The sequence below is a fragment of the Phyllostomus discolor genome, chromosome 4 (genome assembly GCF_004126475.2).
Source record: "Phyllostomus discolor isolate MPI-MPIP mPhyDis1 chromosome 4, mPhyDis1.pri.v3, whole genome shotgun sequence".
Lineage (NCBI taxonomy): Eukaryota > Metazoa > Chordata > Mammalia > Chiroptera > Phyllostomidae > Phyllostomus > Phyllostomus discolor.
Window position 1 is genome coordinate 49,047,693 of NC_040906.2, and position 26,841 is coordinate 49,074,533.

At 43.4% G+C, this 26,841-nt stretch overlaps 1 protein-coding gene across 3 annotated transcripts in view; it reads left to right on the plus strand.

Moving 5' to 3' along the window:
* WIPF1 (WAS/WASL interacting protein family member 1) overlaps positions 1–26,841 on the plus strand; it is a 120,857-nt gene that overhangs the window by 76,297 nt on the left and 17,719 nt on the right. For 2 of the 3 annotated variants that reach the window (XM_028509837.2, XM_036023274.1), the window contains exons 2-3: positions 19,330–19,418; positions 25,295–25,424. In XM_028509837.2, the coding sequence (XP_028365638.1) occupies positions 19,368–19,418; positions 25,295–25,424 (181 nt within the window). In that variant the 5' untranslated portion in view covers positions 19,330–19,367. Of the gene's footprint in view, positions 1–7,427; positions 7,681–19,329; positions 19,419–25,294; positions 25,425–26,841 lie in introns of those variants that run through there. The other variant, XM_036023273.1, reaches the window with a different exon arrangement.

Genomic DNA, 26,841 nt, shown 5'->3' on the forward strand with positions numbered 1-26,841 from the left:
TGGTGTGGCTCAGGGGATTGGGCACTGGGCCACCAACCAAAGGGTTGCTGGTTCGATTCCCGGTCAGGGCACGCGCCTGGGATGCGGGCCAGGTCCCCAGTAGGGGTGTGTGAGAAGCAACCACATATTGATGTTTCTCTCCCTTTATTTTTCCTTCCCTTCTCCTGTCTAAAAATAAATAAATAAAAAATATATTTTTTAAAGAACAATGTCCTGAGGTGGTGGGACCACTGATAACTTACTTCTTGCTCCTGAGATGGACCCCAGCACATCCCAATGAAAGTAACTGGCCTGTTGGTCAGACGACACAACGGAATGTCTTTGGAGGGACGGTGGAGAATTGGGCTTCTGCTGAGTTCCAAAATACTTCCTGATACGGTCCTTACCTTCTGATGCTACGCCATCTAACATGAGCATAACGTAGAGAAATTGGGTTTTCCCACTCACAAGTCTCCAGATTATTTGACTCTTAACTTTCTTGGTTGCTTCCAGGCAATTTCAGCGTAAGTTTATCTCTTTCCTGTGGATCTGATTAAAAGGCTGTAAAAAATAGCCTCCAACACACTCCAACTAACTTACTTTCTTTCTTTCTTTCTTTCTTTCTTTCTTTCTTTCTTTCTTTCTTTCTTTCTTTCTTTCTTTTCTTTCTTTTCTTTCTTTTCTTTCCCTCCCTCCCTTCCTTCCTTCCTTCCTTCCTCCAAATCCTTTAATGGTACGTACAGTCATTGCACATTTCAGAGTTAGTCACATTGAGTGCTCACGTCTAGCACCCATTCCTACATCACTTAAGATAGAAAACCTGACCACACCTAGTTCAGACAAAATGGAAAATTCATTTACTAGCATACATTCAAAGTCCAGAAATGAGGCTAGCCTCAGGTATAGATAGATTCAACCAACAAAGTCAGTAGCTGCTTTTTGTCTACCCCCAAGTCCCCGCTTCACCGGCCTCAGTTTCAGACCTCAATGTGGTCAGAGGTTGAGTGTGGCCATTCCAACCCCTATACCCTCACATATTGCTCATCCTGTGGGGAGAATCTTTACCCCTGGCCACAAGTTCCCGTGGTTCTGATGAGGTCACAGGCATCACCAACAAAGCCTCTGGGACCAAATGAACACCAGGCCCCACTCTTCTCATCTCTGGAGTTGGAGTGAATGCCTCTGGGCCCACAGGGTCTGACAGTGAGGGAGAGATGAGCTCCAAACAAAGATGAAAGGTCATCATTGGGGGTGGGGGGCGGGATAAATGGATGCTGAGCTGCCAGAACAAAGAAATGCATTCCAAATTTCCCCCCAGGCAAGATTATACTAATCTGTATTAACAGAGCACAGAGTAGTATAGAACTTGTTTTTAATTTCTCTACTTTTGAGATTATTTTTAAGTGATCAACCCTCTATGTAAGTGTGCTGATAATTTTATGGGGAAGAGGGAAATTCCTTTGTTTCTTTACAAGCACATATTTTCCCTGTTTTAATATTTTGAATGTGGAATTCTTCTCTCAATAAATGCATTCATTTAATCTGGTACTGTTTCTTATTCACCTGACAAGTTATAAAGGGGGGCATTCTGCTAAATGAAGGTGTTAGAATTGAGGGAATACAATAAAAACATCTTTCAACCAAGGCAGATACTCACACTTAACAGTGGAAACACAACTTGAAAAACCAGAGTTATTTTTCTTTGAAAACCACTCACATTATATACATATCGCTGTTGCCCAGATTCAGTCTCTGTTGGTTTGGGGGCACCACAGGAGGGTGACTGGCTGTGACTGATTCTTTACTGCTTTCCAAGACTGGTGTTTTCAAGACATGCTGCTGTTTTGTAATCTCTTTGCTCTTGGTTTTTTATTTCTGCAGATTAATATGGAGGATTCTTTGACTGATTGGCCTATTGATTATTGCTTTACTCTATTGTTAAGCTCAAGCTCGTCTATGTATTGAGTTAAATTCTCTTTGAATGCCAGAATTCTGATTGTCTTTATTTGCCTCAAGTTCTCAATCCACTTATTTTTGGCCTTTGATTATACTTGGTTGGCCAAAAAAGTCCATTTAGTTTTTTTCTTTAAAATAAATGTTTTTCATTTTCACCCAAACCTCTTGATTTGGATATTTTGAGTATGTCAGCTATGTCCTATGTGGTATAACATTGATTGTTCTCAATTAATGCCTTGATTTAATCGCTATCAATGTCAGCTGGTCTGATCAACCATGGAGCTTGTCCAACAAGAACTCTCCAGCACAAAACTTTGCAAACCACTGTTGACACATTCGATCAGTCACAGCACCTTCTCCATACACTGCACAAATCTTTTTCTTGCATTTCAGTTGTGTTTTTACCTTTCTTGAAATAATAAAGCATAATATGCTGGAAATGTTGCATATTTTCTTCCATCTTCAATATTAAAATGGCTACACAAAAATTCACCAATTTTGATAAGCTTTTTTTAAATACAGACTAATATGACAGCTGTCACAATACAATCTAACAAAATTGTTTCAAATGAAGTTAAAGACAACTAAGCACTATGAGAGCCATCTTATGGAAAAAAAACGAAATTTTTGGCCAACCCAGTAATAACAGCCCAATCAGCAATCAATACACATTCTACACTCAACTTCTCCCCTCCACATCACAGCCCTCTCCCTACCCCTGTTTCTGCTGCTTCTTCTTATCTCTTTCTTCTGTTTCTCCTTGTGCTGATGGAAAAGAAGTGAAATCCTCTTCTGAACCTAAAATGAGGCTTAAGGTAATAATGACACTAGACATTGGGACGGGCAACTGGCCTTCTGAGCCAGCATGGCTACTGCCTGCTGTGTGACGTGAACAGGTCACGTGGTCCTCTGGACCCCCATTTCCTCATCTGTAAATGATGGTGTGGACTTTGATCTCTGTAGCTTTAAAATCCCTAATAGTAAAAGGCTGATGCTGATCGGGAACACCTCATCACAGAGGAAGGGCAGAAGGCTCTTTCAGGTCCAGCACCTGTGTGTCATCCACAGCAGAGCTTGGCCTCCAAGGCCCCTGCAGCCATGTGGTTGGAACTCTCCCTACCCACCACATCGTCTCTCCTGTGACTCCCTCTTTTCCTGCCCCACTTCCTTTATCTTGTAATTGCCCCCATTTCTTTCCAATGGGATTCTTTTCAGCTTTATTTTTATGTATATTTTATTGATTATGCTATTACAGTTTGTCCCATTTTTTTGTCTGATTTATCCACCTCCACCCCCCTCCCACCAGGATCTGCCCTCTCTTAGTTCATGTCCATGGGTCATACATATAAGTTCTTTGGCTTCTCCATTTCCTACATTATTCTTAACCTCCCCCTGTCTATTTTGTACCTACCATTTATGCTTCTTATTCCTTGTACCTTTTCCCCCCATTCTCCTCCCTCCTACTCCCCTGCTGATAACCCTCCATGTGATCTCCATTTCTGTGATTCTGTTCCTGTTCTGGTTGTTTGCTTAGGTTTGTTTTTGTTTTTTAGGTTCAGTTGTTGATAGTTGTGTTTGTTGTCATTTTACTGTTCATATTTTTATCTTCTTTTTCTTAGATAAGTCCCTTTAACGTTTCATATAATAAAGGCTTGGCAATGATGAACTCCTTTCACTTTACCTTATCTGGGAAACACTTTATCTGCCCTTCCATTCTAGATGATGGTTTTGCTGGATAAAGTAATTTGGATGTAGATTTTTGTCTTTCATGACTTTGAACACTTCTTTCCAGCCTCTTCTTGCCTGTAAGGTCTCTTTTGAGAAATCAGCTGAGAGTCTGATGGGAGCTCCTTTGTAGGTAACTGTCTCCTTTTCTCTTGCTGCTTTTAAGACTCTCTCCTTCTCTTTAATCTTGGGTAATGTAATTATGATGTGCCTTGGTGTGTGCTTCCTTGGGTTACACTTCTTTGGGACTCTCTGAGCTTCCTGGACTTCCTGGAAGTCTGTTTCCTTTGCCAGATTGGGGAAGTTTTCCTTCATTCTTTTTTCAAGTAACTTTTCAATTTCTTGCTCTTCCTCTTCTCCTCTGGCACCCCTATGATTCGGATGTTGGAATGTTTAAAGTTGTCCCAGAGGTTCCTAAGCCTCTCATTTTTTTTGAATTCTTGTTTCTTCATTCTGTTCTGGTTGGATGTTTATTGCTTCCTTCTGGTCCAAATTGTTGATTTGAGTCCTGGTTTCTTTCCTGTAACTGTTGGTTCCCTGTATATATATTTTTTACATCACTTTGCATAGCCTGCGCTTCTTCTGCTATTTTGCACCCATGCTCAGTCATTTTTGTGAGCATCCTGATTACCAGTATTTTGAACTGTGCATCTGATAGGTTGACTATCTATCTCTTCATCACTTAGTTCTTCTTCTGGAGTTTTGATCTGTTCTTTCATTTGGGCCATATTTCTTTGTCTCAGTTGACCAGTCTGGATGAATGTTTCTTCTTTAACTCCTTGGTTATCGGACTTCCATACAGTTTTCTGGCAGTTCTGGTTGTTTTTTGTTTTTAAATTTGTTATCCTTCTTTTGGTTGTGCGAGGAAGCAAAGCATGTCTACCTATGCCTCCATCTTGGCCGTAAGTCTCTTCAGCTTTCTTAATCTATTTTTTCCTCCCCACTGCCCAATGGCATAAGCTATCTGCACTGCATAAGACTCTACCAAGACCCCTGGTGGGCTTACCTGCTTATCTGTGGAATCTTCCTTCTGGAGAAATTCCTGTTAAGCCTTCTCAAGAAGGTTCAAATCTAGTCTTGACGTTCCTTATTCACAGTTACAGGGGGAACAATCTTAAGCTTTTAAGGGAATGTTATATTTCGGTAGAATTTTTAGGAGTTATTGATTTTCTTTTTTATTCAACAAACAATATTAATTGAGCACCTTGCTGGTGTCAGATGCTGGTCCAGATGCTGAGGTGATAGCAGGAAGAAAGGTCTCTGCACTCATGGAGCTTGAATTCTAGTGGGTAGAGACATACAAGTGAATAAATGAAAAACTGTCAAGTAGTGACATATGCTATGCATAAAAGAATGCAGGAGCAGAGATGGGGTGTGAATGAGGACATTTTTCCTGACAGCTGAAGAACAAGAAGGAACCAAGTGGCAATGAGATGGTTGACAAGAGTGAGGTCCCAAAGTACAAATGAGCTTGGTGCATTTAAGGAAGAGAAAGGGCTAGAAGATAAATCAGCAAGAGGGAATGTTACTTGAGATGAGGTCAGAGGACTAGGGAGGGGCCAGATATTGTGGGTCTGTGTGAGTCTGGGCAGAGAGTTTGGACTTCCTAAGTGAAATGAGAGACCACTGGAGGGTTTCCAGCAGGGGAGGAGCATTATCAGATTTAGATCCTATGATGCATGGTAGATACCATAAATATGCCTAGGGTTGACTGTGTTTACAGGTTTTCATTAAAGATGAAATAGACCCAAACTCTACACAAGTCCCCCCTTGCATGTCTCAGAGGCTCCAGCCTTCTCCATGACATACTGTCTTCTAACTGAGCGGTCTGTAGTGGATAGGAATAGCCATGAACCACATGGCATACCGAGCGTGCATATGTTTCTCTGTGTGTGTTTGTGTGTGTTTGGGGTGCCTTACTTAGAGAACTTAAAAATAATTTTGAAACTACATGGAGAAATCATCATATTGCCCATGTTCTCTTTTTAGACCCAACTATAGTTAGACTTCCGCATAAATTCACTCAGGCATTTACTTGGTAGTTTGTCAGGTTTTCTGTTTTCCTGAGGTTAGTAGAGGGGGAAGGAGATGAAAGCTGCAGGCCTGCAGCTCTGTCCAGCCCCACGCCTGCATGTGTTATCCATATATTGAGTGTTCCTTGGACTCCAGACCCCACGCCAGGCAAGAGGGATACAGTCATGCCTGAAGAGGCTCCACAAGGGAGAGGACTCTCAGTCACTAATCCTCCCATGCTGGGTGCCCAGGAATCCTGCCATGGCCTGGCATCACGATAACTCTGCTCATGCAGCTGGGCTCATATCTCAAAGAATTTAGAATTTGAAAGAACCTTAGACATCAACTATCTTAGTATCCCTTAGTAGGAGCATTTCTGGTACTTTGTGTGAGACTGTCTTAAGTAACATGGGACATTTTTGTATTCCTGGCTCCACCTATGAATCCTACAGGTCCCTCCCTCCACCACTACAACCCACTGTCCCCCACTCTCAACTAAAAATTCCTCCATGCATTTCCAACAGCCTCTTGAATGGAGAACCACTGGTCTCCCCGGTCCTATCATTTTATAGGTAAGGGAAGTGATAGGCAACTTGTCTTTTCATGCCATTTTCCTCAGAACCCAGTAAAATCAAGACCCAAAGTCCAGATTTTATAACAAAGTTACTTACTTAAATATGCCTGTTTTTCATTCTTTCAACTGATCTTATTTTATCAGAGTTACATGGTATGTGTTGTGAACATTAAGTCTGATCCTTTTAGATGGACCTAGAAAAAAATTATAAACATTTTCAGGTTGTTCATATATATTCAAAACTTTAGTATAATATTTTCTAATATATTCCATTGCCCTTCTACATCTTCGAGTCCTTTAATGAGAAATCTGACTTTCCTTCCATGTTCATTATCTCTGTGCTTTTGTCAAGCATCCCCTGGGAGAGTTATTGGTACCCCATTAAATATGAAGGACAGAAACAACATTCTGGCACGGAAAGCTCCTGATCTTCATATGCCCTGAGCTCTATATCATTCATCCTGACTTGGGCACCAAATCACATTTCAAAACTCATTTGCATTCATGCACCTGACCAGCTCTCCTCACCTGCATATGTAACTTTCTCCCTATACACTTGAATGCTCTGTAGATGAGGAAGAATCATTTATCTTAATTACTAGTGTATTTGAGAGCTTTTAGTTCTTTTTTTAAAAGATGTTGTTTATTTATTTTTAAACAGAGGGGAAGGGTGGGAGAAAGAGAGGGAGAGAAACATCATTGTGGTCAATGTGTGGTTGGCTCTTGTATGCTCCCTACTGGGGACCTGGCCTGCAACCCAGGCATGTGCCCTGACTGGGAATCGAACCAGGGACCCTATGGTTTGCAGGCCAGCACTCAATCCACTGAGCTACACCAGCCAGGGCAGAGAGCTTTTAGTTCTTGAGTGACTTTTTTCCTTAATACTAAATGGTACAGTTAATACTGAGAGTAGTACTTTCAAATGGAATTTTCCTGAAGGAATCGCAGGTTCCATGAAAAATTATTTTTGTGGAAATATTTAGAATAAATTAAAGTTGGGCTGTTAACTGGATGGAGGTTCTGATCTCCTCCTGCTAGTCTACCAAACAGGTATGTTTCTCCTCTGGGGACAGAGAAACATTTCTTTTCTTTCTTTCTTTTGTTTTAGTTTAGTTTAGGTTGTGGCTTTTTTTTTTTTTTTGCTTGCTTCTTAAGTAAAACCAATCTAGTTTCTTTTTCTGCAGCAAGGGAGGAACAAACAACAAATTAATCACACAGGAAGCGAATAACCACAGAAACGTCTGCTTCTGACTCAGTATGTCACATTTAACAGGAGGCCAGAGCTGGTCCAAAATGGCTGTCCAAAACCGACCCCACACTTGCGTTAGAAGATGATGCCTTTTTCAGGGACGGTTTTCTCTCTGGGCTCGTATCTCACTTGCTCTCTGTCTGCTTGTGTCCCTGATCATGCCTTCCTACGGTATCCTTTAACGGTAAGGAGCATTGTATTTAAACTAAATGTATTTTCTGTGTCGGCTAGAGAGAGAACTGAATGGCTTTTCATGGGCCATTTAGCATGCTGAGATACCGTTTAATTTTTCTGTAGAAGACCACGTCTGTTCCTGTGGCACCGAATGCCAGTTTCACCAGTATGTTGATTGCGGGTGATTCCTAAATTGTGTTTTGAGTCGATATGTAAGCAAGATTATCAGTAGAATTTTTCCTGACTGTTGGGTAGTTTGGACCCACAAGAATTTTCTTCCCCATTTAAAATTGGGGCTTATGTCAGTCAGGAAGCATACCCTTTCCGTGTACGGTGGGGTTGTCCACACGGTTGCCTTTGAATTGTCACTTTCACCAGCAACAGTAAATGCTTTTAAAGTAAGCAGAGCCACTGGGAGCTTCAAAGGAAATCACCGCAGAACTAAACTGTTGCTGTCTATTGCTACAGACCTGTTACTGAAGTTCTGATCCTAAACTAAACCGTTTGTAAACAGAGTCCTTTAAGAAGACAGCTTCTCTTTAGAGGCATTCTGTTCCACATCCTGACAGTGCAGTGCGCAGCCACTACTGCTAGTCAAATTCTGGAGCATTCAAAAGTACTGTTTTCACTTAATATGATTAATGCTTTGGCATAAAATATTGTAGTGTTAAAATTTCAAGCCATGTACCCAGAGACCTACAGAGCAGATTAAGGTATTTTTTGGGGGGTGGGGGGTATCAAAAAAGTGTTTTTCCCTCTGGGGCACATGTCAGTTTAGTCAGTAAGTACAAGTTCTTTTAAATAATTCAGTGGCATAACTAGGGTACAGAGTAGGAAATGGAGAAGTGGTCAAATGATGAAAAGGCTGCAGGAAGAGCTAATTCAGGGAAGTAGAACAGTTGATAGAGATAAAGGTGGGTGGGAAGGCCGGAGAAAGAATAAGACGGCATATTAACAGAGGACAACGGAACCCTGGGAAAGGTTTTGAGGTCAATTCACGTGGAAAGTATTCAGACTCTTCACTTGGATTGTGAGCTTTAAGTACTCTATGTCCATATCAGAGACTTATATTGCTTCTGAACTGGAACATCATCCAGTTAAAACTCTTCCTTTTATAGTCTAAAGAGGTTTAAATGATTTACTTAAAGTCACAGTCAGGTTTTCTAATGCTCTTTGAAAAGTTCATTCATAGGTCAGTTGGTCACAGCTCTTCAATTACTTTACTATCTGAACTCTTTGAGGACTGCACATGCCGGAGTGGACTGCAGTAGTTAAGAGAAATCCCTGTGCCGAAAACCATCCTTGGGTCCAACAGCAATTTCACTCTGATCACCCATGATACCAAATTCTAGATCTGGCCTATAGGCGGGAAGTTCCCCAGTCTATGATAAAATGTAAGCAGAAGTGAGCTACCTAATTCCTGGACCTTTTAAGTTGTATGCCCTTTTGAAGGCTTGCTTAATACGTCATTTACTTTGGAAGTTTCTGGCTGCTTAAGGTTTGACTCATTTTTGTTTTACCAAGTTTTCATACATTTACTTCTCGTTGGAAAGAGTATTTCCCCTCCCTGTCATAAATACCTGTCTGTATTTTGCAACCCTTACTTGTGAAAATTAAAACCGAAAAAAATACTAGAATAAGGAATGCCTTAATTAGTATGCTGTCCTGAGAAATTTAAAATGCCCCATATGTATGCTTCCCTTCACCATTCACTTGTAATGCAGAGGTTTACAGGGGTGTGGACGCATGAACTAAGGCTTGGATCAACTCTGGTTTCTGCCTCTCACAGTAAAATAGGAAGGGAGACAGTGACATTTATTGAACACTTACTATGTGTTAGGCTCTTTACTTTTGCTTATTTTGTTTTTTTTAATGGCTAACAAAATGAACTAACAAGCAAAATAGAGACAGACTTATAGACAGTGAGCAGGCTGACAACTGTTGAGTTAGGGGAGGCTGGTGGGGGAGAGTGGGAGGGATTGAGGAAAAAGTTTATGGACTCCAACAACAGTGTGGTGATCGGCCAGTGGGGAAGAGGGGTGGGGGCAGGGGGTGGGGGTGGGGGGATCAATGGTGGTGGGCGGAGACTTGACTTGGCAGGGTGAACACACAACACAGAGCAAGATGATGGGTGGTGGACCTGTGCACCTGAAACCTGTCAGGTTTCGTTAACCAGTGCTACCCTGATAAATCCAATAAAAAGGAAAAAATGGCCACAGTTATTAAGCACTTGCCTCATTTAATAATTCTATTTAATAAGTACTATTTCCCCATTTTATTGTGGGAACTGGACTCAGAGGGGTAACTAATGTGCCCAAGGCCACCTAAGAACCAAGTGCGTAGGAAGTGTTCTATAATTTCAAGAGCCTTTTTCCTAAGTGCAGTCGAGAGACACCGAGATGACTTTTTCCAGCCCTGAGAGTTTGGGATTATACAGAGGCTTCATTTTAAATGTCCCAGCAATGGTAAATATCTTTAAAGCAAATGAGACATTTTCCTTTCTGAGTCTTTTGACCTTTTCAGAAGTAAGTTTGGTAGCACTTCTAACTTATATAAGAAGGCTCCACTTTCAACAATAAAATAAATAAAATACATCAAGTGTGTTAACATAATGCAGTGTGTGTGAGTATGTGTGAGGGTGCACGCATGTGCGTGAGTGTGTGCGTGTGTGTGTTTAGCAGGGACAGGAGTAGATCTTAATTCCAGGATAAAACTAAATGTGGTGCTGGAGATTTAGGAAAATTTTAGCTTTGAGATTTGAGCTCCTTAATGCTTGGCAGAGATGGAAAGTAGTGTGAGGAGAGCAACACTTTTCAGTTAAGTGGGTAAAGTAGAAAAGGTTTCCCTTCCCTTTCCCATAGTTAACCAACAGCGGGGTTGGTGGATCATTCTACTTACCTTTATTTTCTCACTTTTGAAAAGGTTCGATGTCTATGAATTTGCATTAGTTTTTTTTTTAATTTTGAGAGAGAGAGAGATTTGTTGTTCCACTTATTTATGCATTCATTGGTTGCTTCTTGTATGTGCCTTGCCTGGGGATCGAACCCACAAACTTGGCATTGTGGGGATGATGCTCTAACCAGCTGAGCTACCTAGCCAGGGCCAAATTTGCATTCGTTTTTAAATTAAACATGTGACAGCAGGTTAGAGCAATAATTTTATTTCATAGCAGCCTTTATTTCCCTAGCAGTTACTCTTACAGTAAAATTGTGAGTTGGTGTAGTACTAATTGTTATGACATAGTAGATGTTTCAGAATGTGTTCTCTGAAAAGTGCCTTGCTCACCTCCTCAAATTAATCAACTCTTCTCTAAATAAGTTCTAAAAGAAGTGTTTCTAAAGTAGCTTATCTAAAATTCTAAACTCTTATCTAATTAAAGTCCAAAAAGAAGTATTTCTAAAATAGCCAACGACCCTCTAACTACAGTTGAGACACAGACCCTTACCACTGACAAGATGGCCTGTAAGCAGAATAAACTTACGCTATCGTTTTAAATGATGTTCAACAGAGAGAGGAGCAAGTAGGTTCTGAGAGATGAGGGGTTGCGTGAACAGAAACCTCGTGTTCCACATTCAGCTTGGATTGAGAGCAACAATGATAACTAACTAGGTGAGGCTGTTGCTTTGCTTGTCATGAAGGAACCCTTGCCTTCTGTCCTCTACCTCTTGTTTCCTCTCGGGTTGAGCAGCCTTCTCTGTCTTTCCTCTTGTGTCGATTGCCTCATTGCCTGCAACCCTCTGAGCTTGGACCTGAGAAGAGGAAGAGTAACAATAATAGAAACAAACTTTATGCAAAGATGTCAGATTTTCTGAAATGGCCAAAGGACAGGCTGGGCTGGTGGGGGTAAGGGTTGGGGCAGAGACACTGCACTGTGACTGATACCGTAAAACAGAAGCTCTGGGCGACTGCAGCTGTGAAAAGATTGTGCTAAAGAAACAGGATGGCTGTGGTTTGCTGTGAGCATCAATTTTCCTGTTGAGCGTTTTTACAGGAAGTTGAAGAACAAAGCCACCTTCATCTTAATTAGTACTAATGGTTTGCAGATCTTAAATGCATCCCACTGAGCTTGCATCATGGAGGACCCTCAAAGAATAGAATCAAGAATAATTCAGCAAGAATCCCAAAACTACAAGCTTTGTAAAATTCAGGATTTTAGCAGCAATTTGAGTTGGCTAAATGACTTTCTTTTTACAGTATAACTTGAAATGGGTTCATTGGCTTTATAATGAATACCTCTGCAATCTTTTTTTATGGTTATAACAACTCAATATAAATTTAAGAGACTTTTCTTACTAAAACATGGTTGAGTTGTATTTATTATAAATTTCCTTCTATTAGTATTTATTAGTCAAACAATTGTGTGTGTGTATGTATAGATAGATAGGGTGTGTGTGTCTGTATTTATAAGCTAGAAGGATATACAGAATCCCGCAGAAGTAACGCTATTGAGTATGGTTGGTAGGGCACGTGAATGTCTCCCATGAGATGGACAGGGATTTGAAAACATTTCACCTAAAATCTCATATAGTATGCTTGAGTGTGATATTGTTATGTTACAGAGTTACATAATAATCACATGCTTATGATTTTGTAATAAAAGATTTGGTATAAGTTATCAGCTCATAAAAAAGGGGGTGTTGTTTGTGCTGGACCCTGTATACCAAAAACATTAACAAGAATTGCCTGGGTATTTTTAACCCCAAATCTTTTCACCTAAAACTTAATTATTATCAAATTCTTTCAGTGGTTAAATACCACTGTTGTGTTTAATTTTCATCTTTGTGTATTTTTTGTGTTGTCTGTTGTTTTCTAAATGAATAAATGTTACTTTTGGAAGCATAAAAAAATACAACCTCAGAATAATTCAACTTGAAGAAGGCAAGCGCATGTGAAATATACATGCATAAAAATAATTTAAGAACATTATATATAATGCAAAACATAAATGAATGTAAATGGAAATAAGGTACAAAATAACAAGTAATGGGGGCAAGAGAGCATGTGGACCTTTGGATCTGTCCAGTTGTGTTACCTCTATTACGGTGCATCCTCACCTTAACGCCCCTCACACACAGCGAATTAAATACTCCTCTGTTGATTCAACCTTTTTGAAAAAAAGTTTAATTTTCTCCCATTTGTAGGGTAGCATTTAGGGGTGACTTTTGGCAAGAATTTATTTAGCAAGATGCTTTATATTTTTGAATAGTTCAAAATGGTGATAGAACATGATGGGATAAACCTGCTTCTCATCATCTCTAAGAGAATTTGGCTGATTCAGCACCCCCCCCCCACACACACACAGGATCAGAAGCAGCCTTCTGAGGGCTATCAGATGTTTTCATTGGACAGTGTCGGAAATCTCTCCCCTCTTCATATGGTTCCGTACCGAGGGCTGCACACGGCATGATCTAGAATGCACTTAAAGTTGGCTTTGAGAAACTGAGGAACGGTTTATTTAAATAACTAGACAGTTCTCTTGACTCTAAGAAGGCAGATCATTTTACGTTCAGAAATAATTCTTCTTTCTGAGATGAGCGCCTTGAAGAAGAAACCGTAAGTTTCCTGACTGAACTGCGGGCTGTAGTTGAGCCTCTGATTGGCCGTGCCTTCAGGGGGAATACGTGTTGTAGGGCGAGGAGTGTGCCAAGCAGGTTGGTCTTCCTCACAGGTGTCCCTCATAGCCAGCATCACAGGTGGAGGAGAGGGCTGTGGGCCCCAAGGTGCCCCGCCGGCCTGGGGTCAGCGTGCGGTGCTGTCTAGCGTGAGCGCTGGCCCGTGATGTTGACCTAATGGCGTCTTAGTGGAACCAACAAAGCCAACCATTTCTTTCACAGAACGAGGGGATCCCAGCATTTCTAAGTGTCGATGTGTATTGTGTGTGTACTTGTATGTGTGTAGGCAACGAAGAAAAACCAGTTAATGAATTTTTGAGTCATCCTGCTCTGTTCTCTCAACCCGCAGGGCTGGTCCCTTTCTAAAAGGCGTGTTAGTAGATCCCTCCCATCGCTGTAACACTTTTTCACCCAGAGTTTGATGGGTTTTGAGTGGTGTATTCAATTATTAAGTAAGACTTTTGTAATCACTCACACACCCTACCTAGGGTTTGGGATGATTTTTTTATATCTTTAATACATGACAATCCAGAGATATTTTGGGTGAGAAATCAATTGATGGATATTTTATTCAAAATCCATTATTTTATAATTTCCATAGTGGGGTAGTAGACAAGAATTGTTAAAACTGTGTTTGTTAACTTGCTAGGGCTGCCATAACAAAACCTCAGACTGAGTGGCTCAAACAGCAGAATTTATTGTCTTGCAGTCCTGGGGGCTAGAAAGAAGTCCAAGATCAAGGTGTCAAAGGTTCAGCTTTTCCCGAGGACTGTCTTCTGGGCACCTTCCCTCTGTGTCCTCTCTTGGACTTTCTTTGTGCTCCTGCATCACTGGTGCCTCTTCCCCTTCTGATAAGGACCCCAGTCGTATTGGATTTGAGGGCCTCACCTAACCTAATCACCTCTCTAGATGTCTTATCTCCAATTCTGAGGTACTAGGGGGTTCAGGCTTTAACAGGTGAATTTGGGAGGGACACAATTCAACGCATAGCACTGTGTCTGAAAACAGAAAAGTCTTCCATCCTTGTGGTTTTCTTTGTGCACATGGAATTCAACACACAAGGTGAACATTTTAGAAAACTCTGGCTTTTCTCCCTGTGATGACAGTTATTTAAACAGTGAAATGATTCTTCAAAGTAAACTAATTCTCAAAAGCGAATGTTCTTACAAATGTAATGCCTGGGGTGAGGGTGGGGTGGAGGGCAAGGATCAGCAGAAGGGCAGGTCAGAGATCCTCCGACGTCAGGGAGCCTGGCTGCCGTGGAAGGCGGGACCCAGTGGTCTCACAGAGCACAGGCTGATCCTGATGCACGAGGTGGCCCACACTTGGGGAGCCACTGCCCTGGTCCTTCGCCTTGTTTGAGGGCTGCCTTTCCTGCTGCGTTCCTGTCTCCCAAGGGCGGAACCACACGCAGCAAGGCCGGGTCTTCAGGCTCTCATTTCCACCTGTGCAGCTCTACCCTCGCAGGACTCTGGGCTAAGCAAGGGCCTCAGCCAAGCGGCCAGCTTGGTCCCTGCTCTGCCAGGTTCTCAAGCGGCACTCACACTAGCAGGACTCATGCTCACCCTTAAGGAAGAGAGATCTAGGGCCGCCTATTGACTGTTTACTCTACCAGCCGTGCTGAGAGCTTGCCGAGCACCATTTCATGCCGTCCTCCTAGTAACCCCCATTTAATGGAGGGAATGGGAGGCTGGGAGAGGTTACATTCTTACCTCAGGTTATTAGGTAGCAGAGCACAGATTCCAAACCATGTCCTGGCCCAGCTCTCATGTTCTCAAAGGGATTCCAACCCTTTTCGTTCCATAGGCCACACTAGTGTCTGGCAAAGCCCAAAGGACTCCTCCTTGGACTGTTGTTAAATGCATAAAACAAAATACAGAGGATTGCTAAGGAACTAGTTAGACAGAAATATGTACAAGATCTGACAGCAGATCTAAATGGTGCCATAATTTCAAGACAGATCTGAAACTGTTGCAATATCATGTGAAAACATCATGTGAAAACATCATGTGAAAATCTGTTGATGAAAAAGTTTCAGGTGCTGTGATCTGTGGCTTACCTTCATAATTGAAGGAAATGCTAGAGCTTAGGAGATATAAACGTCCTTTTTTTCCATCCAAGTTCACAAACCCCTGAATTGGATCTGCAGACCCTGAAGGTATAAGGATCGAGGTTGGGAATGCCTGGTCCATTCGGATCCAGGCTGCTTTTGAGGCCCTTCAGTAAGGCCCAGTTCTGGTTATGATTTTAGCTGTTAATGCCATGAGAGGAACGAAGCCAGGGCGCTCCCAAGGCCTTGAGTTCTGCTCCACAGGCAAAGTCAGAAACTGCCAGGGGAGCAAGTCCCGTACTCAGTGCTAGCAAGCCCCTCTGACACGGGGCTGATTCTTTGCCCAAACCTCAGAGTGCAAGGGCTGATGCTGGGAGCCATTCCAATGGCCGGCACATGGCTTATTTGTGTGACACCTGGCTCTTCCACTCAACACATATTTAACGAGACACCTACTTTGTGCCAGGTATTAGGGAGACCGAGAGGAGTTCAAAGTCTGGTGGGAGGACAGCCAAGAAGTGGGCCTGGTGTGGGCCCAGCATGGGGGAGGTGGGGGAGGTGGGATTTGACCCATGTGGTGAGGTGACTGGATTGAGTCTGAAGGTTCTCACAAACCTAGACAAGTCCACCCACGCAGCTGTTCAGCTAGGCAGGAGCCAAGAGACTCTGGAAGCCTCTGCCATCAATCAATCACCTGTCAGCACTGAGGAGGGGTGTGTCAGGAAGGGAGTGAGAAATCCGGGGCAGGGAAAGCCGCAGCTGCTGAGAGAAAAGACTACAGTTACCCTTGAGCCATGCTGGTTTGGGCTGTATGGGTCCACTTACATGCAGATTTTCTTTTTCAGAAAATATTATGAATGTACTTTCTCTTCCTTACAATTTTCTTAGTAATATTTTTTTTGGTACTTTATTGTGAGAATACAGTACGTAATATGTATATGTGTTAATTGACTGTTATCAGTAAAGCTTTCAGTCAACAGTAAGCTACTAGTTCAGTTTTGGGGAGGTCAGAGGTTACATGCGGACGTGTGGGGTCAGCATCCCTGACCCCCGGTGCCGTTCAGTGTACTCAGGTCTGCATCAGCCTCGGAGAGTCGAGAGCCTCCCCCACAGAACTTCCCCCTGTTGTGCCTCTGAGGGGCCCAGGAGGGGAAGGCCAGGCTTCTGTGGTCCAGGGGTTTATTTATGTCAGTTGGTGCATAGTCAGAACCAGAATGGCAACAATGGGAAATTGTAAAATAATTAAACTGGACTTGCAGGGTAGCAGTCCCCTGAAAGGGTCCATTTGCTGCAGTTTGGCCTCTCAGATGACAGGACAGAAGTCCAATTTGGTCTTTGCAACCAGAGGCCGACTCAGGAGAGCCAAACCCATACGGGGTTCCTGGTGACCTGAATCCATCCTTCGCAGGACTAGGACAACGGGTCACCTGGGGAACATGGGATCCGACACAATGAGCTCGAGCGTTGAGGGGCATTCCATCCACCAAGCACATGGGTGATCTGTGCCATGGAGCCCACCTTTTGGGCCCTCTGGGTGGACCCAGCCAAACTACCCCCTTATTGAGCCTCCTTCTCGAGCTCTGATAATACCATTGCTTTGGCCGCAGTATGTTTCACAGTCAGCTGGACCCGAATCCAGTTCCAGGTTCCTGTCCTTCCTTCTGATCCTACGAGGTGTCTGACTCCGTGACCTCCTAAGGCTCCTTCTGCAACTGGAGAGTCCCTAACAGACCTCCAAGCACAGGCGCTGACCCTGCTTACACCGCCCGCTTGGCCTTTTTTAAAAAACCCGCAATACAGTGAAGCCGCAATAAGTGAACCTCGGTATAGCGAGGGACGACTGTATACTTGGCATCGTGCGAAAAACTAATGTAAGAAACACATTTTAAAAGAATCCTTGTCTGAGACGATATCTTATTGAAAAACAGAGTCTCACCCAGTTTGCAGGTGAGCAGTAGCACTGAGTGTTAGCTAGTCTTTTCCCTGCCTAAAACTGCTTATCTAAAAAGAGCCGGGTTGAAAGGACTGGATTGGAACGAATTGTGCAGGTCTTTCCGTGAGTTCCTTAACTTCTCTGAGTCTCAGTGTCCTCTGCAGAACTGGCAGAATCACGCTGGTTTGCAGGGTCTGTAAGTAACACATCCTGGATCCAGTCACCCGTCAATAAGTGAGACCTGCCGTTGCGGCTGTGGAGCTTTTAGGTTTTTCTTTTCTAGGCGGCCCTCTCGGACAGGACTGTTCCAAACTGCCCTCACGCCTTCTTCCTGCAGCTCTGCAATGTCTGGCCACCGCCTTCTAGCTTTTCCATCCATTTCTGTTAGCGGAAGGCAAGCCATCCAGCACTACCTCAGTGTTACTAAAGGATTTTCAACCTTTTATCACCCCATGGCACACGTGAACTAAGTACTAAAGTTCCAAGGCACACCAAAAAAAATTTTTTTGCCCATCTGACAAAAAAATGTGTATAATTTTGATTTAGTCATTAGACGGCTATTGTTCTGTTGGCTGTTGTCAGTTTTTAATTTGACAGTCTAAGGGAAAGGAGGTCAGTGCCCCTGACTCATGAGTCGGGTACTGCGTGTTTTAAACGTTCTCGCAGCACTCCAGTTGAAAAGCACTGCTTTATGATAGCATTTGTTTCAAGGTATAAGTTTTCCACATTAATTTATAGTGGTTAAGTTCAATTTAAGTTCTAAGAAATTGTTTTCTGCAATAGGAGACTCTTATGAATGGAAGAAAGATAATTCTGCTGTTCGAAACCAGGGGCACACGTTCCATAGAAGCGGCATTAACTCAAGTGGTCGGCGCCCCAGGCTGCCCGCTGGTTTAAGGCTCACACTCTGCAGACAGGCTTCTGAATTAGACGAATCACCAAGGGGCCTTGTTCAAGTGCTGAAGCAGATTCAGTTGTGGGGAGAGGGGCTGAGATGTGATGTTTTTAACGGCTCCGGTGATGCCCATGCTGCTGAGCGGGGACCCCTCTGGGAGCAGTGGCAGGGCCTGGGTGGGAGAAGCTGGGATTGCTTTGGGTGAGAAAGGGGGTGAGGTACTACTGGGACTGGGACCTGGCAGGAGGAGACCCAGGGAAGGGACTCCAAGGCCTGAGGGAAAGGGAGACGGGATTTGTGGCTGGTGTAACTCCTGGAGCTTCCTCAGCGCAGTTTTGGCTGCTACCCACCAGGGTCGCCCTAAACTCTCCCGCCCAGCAACGGAGTCTGGCCTTTCCTGTGTTCCCAGGGCGATCACACTATGCACAAAGCTTTCCTCATGAAGCCCACTTCTAGTAAACAGCCCAGGGGTCACAGGTGTAAGTCTCTTTTCACCCTCTTTTGTCCCGCCTTAGATCCTACAAGGAAATTTCAAGGAGCACAATCTAGGAATCGAGCCCCCTCAACCCTCACCTTACCTGCTTACCTTACCTTGTCTCTGTCTCCTTTCCCTGGAGGACTAGCCCTGCGAAGACCAGAGCAGAAGCAGATTCATCTTGACATGCATACAGTGTGTGCCCAGCCGCAGGCAAATGTCAGGAATCTGCACAGAAAAGAAAGTGGCGAGGCATGGGATGGAGGAGGAGTGGGAGAGCAAGAAGGGGTCTTGTCATGGAAACGAGTGAGGATGAGGAGCACTTGAACATGAGACTTTGCCAGGATACGTGTCCAGCAGTATCATGATGACCTCCAGCTGCCCCAGCCGTAGGCCCAGGGCCCTTGCACGGGTCGTCCCCCACGACCTGCTTAGGTGGGAGGTGGGATTGAGCAGCAGGGTGCCGGATTTTGCTTCCGGTGTCGTCAGGCACTTAGTCTGAGAGACCTCCCTGCCAGGGTCCTTCTGGAACAGTCATATCTTAGCAATGTCATGAAGGTAATCCCACCTCTTACAAGAGCTGGCCTGTGTGAATGGCTGTCACTTCGGCGGGAAAGGGAGAGGAGGAGGACAGAGTATTGCTAAGAAGTCTATTCATGACCATATTTTGTTTCTATTTCTTTTGTTTTTACAGGTTTGTCAGCAAGACTGTTGAAAGCTTAACTGTCCAAGATGCCCGTTCCTCCCCCTCCAGCACCCCCACCGCCGCCCACATTTGCCCTGGTGAGTCCTTCCTCATCCTCTGTCATCCTAGCATAAAGCAGACAAAGGAAGTCGACCCTGGCATCCATGTGTTTGTTCCGCACACCTTTGCATTCTGGCTTAAATATGATACAGTGAGCTTTCCAGGTGCCGGAGCAAGCCAGAGCCTGCGCTGAGGCACATGCAGCACGGAGGGCTTGCCGCCTGAGGCTTCATGCAGTGCACCGTACGCGTGTGGAGTGTGGGGTGTTAGGTTTCCTCACCTGTGTCTGGCAGGGGAAGCGTCCTGTTCATCCTGTGTGCTGGCCCAAGACAGGTTCACAAGGGCAGTTCTGAACTCTTTCCATTCAAATGGGCTCAACTTCTTGCCTTTAACTTCTGGGTGGGACAGTCCAGAAACCCAGGCCTCTGTCTGCAAATGCGTCCATTCAAGTGTACTCCAGACTCACTCCTTTCCTTCTCTGCCTTTCACCCTCTTTCTTCCCACTCTCTGTTTCTGACAAATAATCCTGACTCCCACCATTACCCAGGTTCCCCTCACACACTTATGTCCCCCTTTAAATCTGTCCTTGCACTTAGATGTCTACTTCCCAAAGGAATTTTTGCTCAGGGCTCACCCCGGTCCTGGGCAGACCCGTCCTCACAGGTCAGCGCACCCTCTTCCAGGATGCAGTGGCCCTCCACGTGGTCACACGGAGGCTCCCAGACATGCCACGTGACGAAGGCCTCCCCAGCACGTGAAGCCTTTGTTGCTAAAAAGCCTGCCAGTGATGGGCCCTTCATTTTTCATTTGAGGAAACTGAGGCGCAAAGAGGAAAAGTCTCTTGCCCAGGTTTCCATGGGATACATTTATATACAGGCCATCTAAGGCTGGAACCTACTTAGGAGAATGGACAATTAAGCAGCTCACTGCTCTTTAAGGCACGGTCCCCAGCTGCTGGTTAGAGTCCCTGAGGAATAAGTACAGAAATTGACAGTAAGCATTTAGAAACACAGCAACTTGATGGTAGTGTTGCCTATTGTTTTTAAAATTGCATTTTGTACGTCTTTTTTTTATAAATTAACTTTTCTAATAATTCATTGTTATTTTACAAAAATATCAGCCCATGATAGATTGGAAGATTTTCCTTTAAAAAAATAGTCTTTTGCTTAGATAAGTTTGAAAAGCTCTGATCTGGCCAACATATTCTTGCTATGTGGCAAATATAAACTGCATTTAGTTTATATTTCCCCCAAAATGTAGGCTGTATACCACTGCTGGATAGTCTGTGCCTTAATTTTTGTTTTATTTTAATGTTTATATGTTTGTTTTTATTCATGTTCTGAAAGTTATAACTAGCATATGCAGTTATAAAAGTAGTTAATTTAAAAGAAAATGTTTGCTGAAAAGTCGCATAGTAAATTGTATAGTGAATAGACTTAATGAAAAATGCAAAATAAATAACAGGTAGCATGAGAAAATGATTAGAATCAGGAAAGTTGTACCAGAATGATTGAAGTTCGGGAAATGCTGTTTTGTCCTGCCAACCCATTTCTAGCCACTATCCCCTGACTCAAAGCAGCATCTGAGAAAAGTAGCAGGGAATGCAGGGTTGGTGGCCCTCACAGGACACAGTTTAGTGGGACACTACAATTAAGGAACCCGGACTGACACATGGGAGAAGTTAGCACCCAAAGGCGTCAGGTGTCAACATAAATTTTGAGACAGAAAGGGAGGCCATTGAGGGTTGCTGACCCAAAACCAGTAGGAGATCCAGTGTGGGCACATCACTTAACCTCTCTGGTCCTCAGGGATTTGTTCATCCTCAAAATGAAGACAATAGGTAATTTTAAAAGCTCTTTCCAAAATGTCCCAGGTATGTTGTTAAGTTATAGAAACAAGTTTCAGAGCAGTAGAGGATGATCCCACTAGTAAACACGAACTATACATGCAAAGAGCTTTTCTGGAACTGACTGCTGAGAATCTCTTAATAGGCTTGCTATTGTGGAGTGTTGGGGCCACTGGGGAAGGGGCATTTTACTTATTAACTTTTTCCATTGAGATACAATTGACATATAATGTTGTATAAGTTTAAGCAGTACAATGTGTTGATTTGAAATGCTTATATATTATAATTAGCATCATAGCTTTAGCTAACACCTCTATCACATTGCATAATTATTTCCTTTTAAATTTTTATTTTTTAATTTTATTTTTATTTTTTAATATATTTTATTGCCCTGGCTGGCGTAGCTCAGTGGATTGAGCGCAGGCTGGGAACCAAAGTGTCCCAGGTTCAGTTCCCAGCCAGGGTACATTCCTGGGTTGCAGGCCATAACCCCCAGCAACTGCACATTGATGTCTCTCTCTCTCTCTCTCTTTCTCTCTCTCTCTCTCTCCCCCCCCTCCCTCCCTTCCCTCTCTAAAAATAAATAAATAAAAATAAAAATATATATATATTTTATTGATTATGCTATGACAGTTGACCCATTTGTTTTTCTTCCCTTTATTCTCCATTTGGCACCGACCCCCACCCTCCACCACCTTAGTTCGTGTCCATGGGTCGTACATATAAGTTCTTTGGCTTCTCCATTTCCTATGCTATTCTTAATCTCCCCCTGCCTATTTTGTACCTACCATTTGTGCTTCTTGTTCCCTGTACCTTTTCCCCCTTTCTCCTCCCTCCCATTCCCAGTTGATAACTCTCCATGTGATCTCCATTTCTGTGATTCTGTTCCTGTTCTAGCTGTTGGCTTGGTTTTAGTTTTCGTTTTTTAGGTTCAGTTATTGATCGTTGTGAGTTTGTTGTCATTTTACTGTTCATAGTTTTTGATCTTCTTTTATTTCTTAGATAAGTCCCTTTAACATTTCATATAATAAGAGCTTGGCGATCATGAACTCCTTTCACTTGACCTTATCTGGGAAGCACTGTATCTGCCCTTCCATTCTAAGTGACAGCTTTGCTGGATAGAGCAATCTTGCATATAGGTCCTTGCCTTTCATGACTTGGAATACTTCTTTCTAGCCCCTTCTTGCTTGCAAGGTTTCTTTTGAGAAATCAGCTGATAGTCTGATGGGAACTCCTTTGTAGGTAACTGCCTCCTTTTCTGTTGCTACTTTTAAGATTCTCTCCTTCTCTTTAATCTTGGGTAATGTAATTATGATGTGCCTCGGTATCTGCTTCCTTGGGTCTGACTTCTTTGGGACTCTCTGAGCTTCCTGGACTTCCTGGAAATCTATTTCCTTTGCCATGTTAGGGAAGTTCTCCATTATTTTTTCAAATAAGTTTTCAATTTCTTGCTCTTCCTCTTCTCCTTCTAACACCTCTATGATTTGGATGTTGGAACATTTAAAGTTGTCCTGGAGGTTCCTCAGCCTCTCCTCATTTTTTTTTTTGAATTCTTGTTTCTTCAATCTGTCCTGGCTAAATGTTTATTTCTTCCTTCTGGTCCAAATCGTTGATTTGAGTCCCAGTTTCCTTCCTGTCACTGTTGGTTCCCTGTACATTTTCCTTTATTTCACTTTGCATAGCCTTCACTTCTTCCTCTACTTTATGACCATGCTCAACCATTTCTGTGGGCATCCTGACTACTAGAGTTTTGAACTCTGCATCTAATAGGTTGGCTATCTCTTCATCACTTAGTTGTATTTTTGGAGCTTTGATCTACTCTTTCATTCAGGCCATATTTATTTGTCTGGTTGTACCTGTTACATAGTAAGGGGCAGAGCCTTAGGTATTCACCAGGGCAGGGCAGTGCGCGTCACCGCATTGTGGTGCTGTATGTCGGGGAGGGGTCCCTGAGGGAACAATGTTACTTGCTCGGCTCTCTAGGCTGGCTTTCAGTCACTTCCCCTGCTACCCACAAGCTAATTGGGCCCTTCTGGTGCTGATTTCTGGGTAGGTGGGTTTGTGTGTTCTAGGACCCTTAGGTCTCTCCAACCAACTCTCGTGAGGCTGAGAGTTTCTCCCACTGCTGCAATCCCCACAGATTTTTACAGTTAGGGGTTTACTTCCCCATGCTGGAACCCTGGGTTGCACTCTGTCTCACTCCCCAGTTGTTTCTCCCAGCCCTCCAGCTTCTGCCTCACCGTGAGTCCTCTCCACCCCAGCTGCCTGTCTCTGCCCCTCCTACCAGTCTTGATGAATATTTCTTCTTTAACTCCTTGGTTGTTGGACTTCCATACACTTCAATTTTCTGGCAATTGTTTATTGTTTTTCAATTTGTTGTTGTCCTTCTTTTAGTTGTGTGAGGAGGCAAAGTATATCTACCTAGGCCTCCATCTTGGCCAGAAGTACATAATTATTTCTTTTGGTTAGAACATTTAAGATTTGTTCTCTTAGCCAGATAATAACGCAACATTGTTGACTGTAATTACTGTTCCGTGCATTAGATCTCCAGAACTTCATCTTCCAGGTGCAAGTCAGTACCCTTTAACGACATCTCCCCATTCGGGGAAGGGGCATTTTAGGTCCTACATTTACCCTTCCAACAGATTATAGGGAAGGCTCTGGAGTCAGACTGCCAGGGCTTAAATCCTAGACCCTGCTCCTACTAGCTGGGTGACTGGGGCAAATGATCTAACCTGTGCCTTAGTTTCCTTGGTTCTAAAATGAAAATAATGATTCACAGGGTTGATGGGGACTAAATGAGTTAATACATGTGAAGTGCTAAAACAGTGCCTGACATTGTAAAAAGTTATGTACATGTTAAGAGTTATTACCATGGACAAGTAATACTTCATAACTTAAGACCCTTGTAGCTTAACACATAGAGATTCTATGTAGCCCACGGAAGGGTTTTCCCTAGCTCTCCCTCTGCCTCTAACTGCCTCTAACTACAGTGAATAGCAGGGTGAGGTATCGAGTTAAACTTCCCTGGTTTACCTCCGGTGACCCTCATTGGCACCTCCAAAATCAGACCCTTTCTAAAGGGCTGGAGCCAGGCTGCAAGGGCTCCCAGGTCCTTGGCCAGAGGACTCCTCCTGGGACCAGGCCAGGCCAAACCAGTTTCCAAGTGTGACTGACCACGCCAGCTTCCAAGTCCGTTCGCTGGGCTTTTTGAGTGTATGTCCCTACTCCCTACAATAATCCTGAAGAAACAAGAACCCAATTCCATAGTAGGGATCTTATAGTAGGGATCTTTCCCCGGAATTCCAAAAACATAGAAAACACTCAAATATTTTAAAGCAGCATTTTTGTTGGCTCTGCAATCTCTGTGAGCTAAGCTTTCAAAGAAACACCTTAGGCCAAAGGGACGTGAGCCAGGGTTTGGGGCGGTGGACGTGTTAGAGGTGGTGCCTGCATGGTTGTCTGTGTTTGTCAAAACTCCTAGGACTGTATACACTGAGAGGGTGATTTTACTATTTGCAAATTATACCTCAAGTGTCCCGTATATTAAAAAGAAACAAAAAAACTTTAGCAATGTAAACGGAGGGAATTATTTTTCTCAAACGGTGGATTAAAGAAATAATACAGTGTGCTAGAGAGAATTTTCTCCTCGCAGCAGGTTAGTTCTAAAAGGTAAGAAAGAGAAGCTGCTCTTCAGGACACTTTTGGAGAATGAGGCCTCGTGGTATCCTGCAGAATCTTCTCAGACTTAAAATTCCCTTCTCGTTTCTAGCCATCCAGCCCTGGCGTTGCTGGTTACAGCCAGACAATGGTCTGAATCTTCAGAGACTTTTAATGGGAACCGACTCTTCCTGCATTAAAAATAAATGCAGTTTGCTTCCGCAAATCTATTCCCAAATGTCCGGGTCTTTAAAAGAATGACAGCAGGTCTAAAACTTGTGGAGAGTTTACAACCTGTCACCAACAACCTGAATAACTAGCTTCAGTACTCTAGCTGTCCCCGCTGAGTCTTGCAGTGCGTGATTTTCATTCAGGAGATGAATATGAGTTTGCGTGGTTTCCTTTCAGGCCAATACAGAAAAGCCTTCCTTGAATAAGTCAGAGCAGGCTGGGAGAAACGCTCTTCTCTCCGACATCAACAAAGGGAAGAAACTAAAGAAGACAGTCACCAATGACAGAAGTGCACCGATATTGGACAGTAAGTGAAAAAAGTTATTTTCCATGGAGATGAATGGTGTATGGCCTACCAATCCACCCTACCCTTTTTTTTTAAGTCAACAACAGCTGCAAAGCTAGCAGAATAAGGGACTGTCTCACTCATTGTAGGCCAAGGCTTCGGCTTGGGTTCCCTCTAATGCTGCAGCAAGCCAGTATAATAATTCTTTGTCTAAGTCACACACAGCAGTGATTCTCTAAATGATTGAAACGCTTTCTGGAAATTAACTCTTTGCTCCTTGCACCACAGATCATAAAACAGCATGAAATAGGGAAAGAGCCCTAGACTTGGAATCAAAGGATGTGGGTTCAAGTCCCGGCACATCCATCATTTATCATCTCCAAGCCTATTGTCCTCATTTATTAAATGGAGATAATACTATTCTACTGTCCCCACAAGTTCATTGTTAATATCAAATGAGACAATGCTTGTAAAGTGTTTTGTTGTCTGCAAAGTGAAATTCAAGTGTAAGACATGATTATTAGAAGCTTGGAGAAAGAGGAATTGAGATCACGACTTCACTTATCTACCCACGATAAGTCTGAGACACTCTCTGGAGCAAGGCAGGGCATGTATTAACAAACAATTACCCACCACACAGGGTTACTCGTTAACATTTAAAACAGAATGAAAAGTTATACGTGACTAGAATCTACTGAGAGTAATGAGGCCTCGAGACTCTCCTCACATCCCTAGATGTTCCCACTGTAGCCAGATGTCCCCAGAATTCGTCCTGGACCACAGGTCCCCTTTGGACTCAATGAGAAAGAGACAAGTGAATAATGATGTAAGATTATAGCCAAGTAGAGGATAAGAGGGGCTTAGGAGGAATTTCTAGGAAAAGGGCCCAATAAGAGGGGAAGGATCAGAGTTAGATGAGAACACTGGTGTGGGGGTAGCTGGAAAAGAGGAAGACCAAGACAAAGGCCTTTGAATGTTGTTCTGTCAGCGGGCAATGTGGTGCAAATGAGAACACACCACACCTCAAAAAGGAACTATGGGGTCTTTGACTCTTGACACAGTTTTACCTTTAGATCAAAACTGATGTGGTTAATGTATAATCACTGTCTTGATCCTCCTGATTCATGTCACAAGACTCTCCCAAGGGGAATCCCAGCACAGTCACTTATATAAAGGGAGCCTTGGTCCAACAACTCCCAAGTCATGATGTCTGGTATGGGGCCAAGGGAGCCCCGCTAGTAGCCAGCCTCTGGGGCAGAGCCCGGCGGTTCTCTCCACATGAGCCGGAGCTAGGCTCCGGGGAGGTAGGTGTGAGTTCCCCAGGTGGTAAAGGAGACTGGACAGTCTGGGGCCCAGTCCTGAATCCACTAGTGGAAACTCATATTCTTCAAGATCCACTTCTCCCATTAAATGGGAATAAATGTTATTTCTTCTTTCT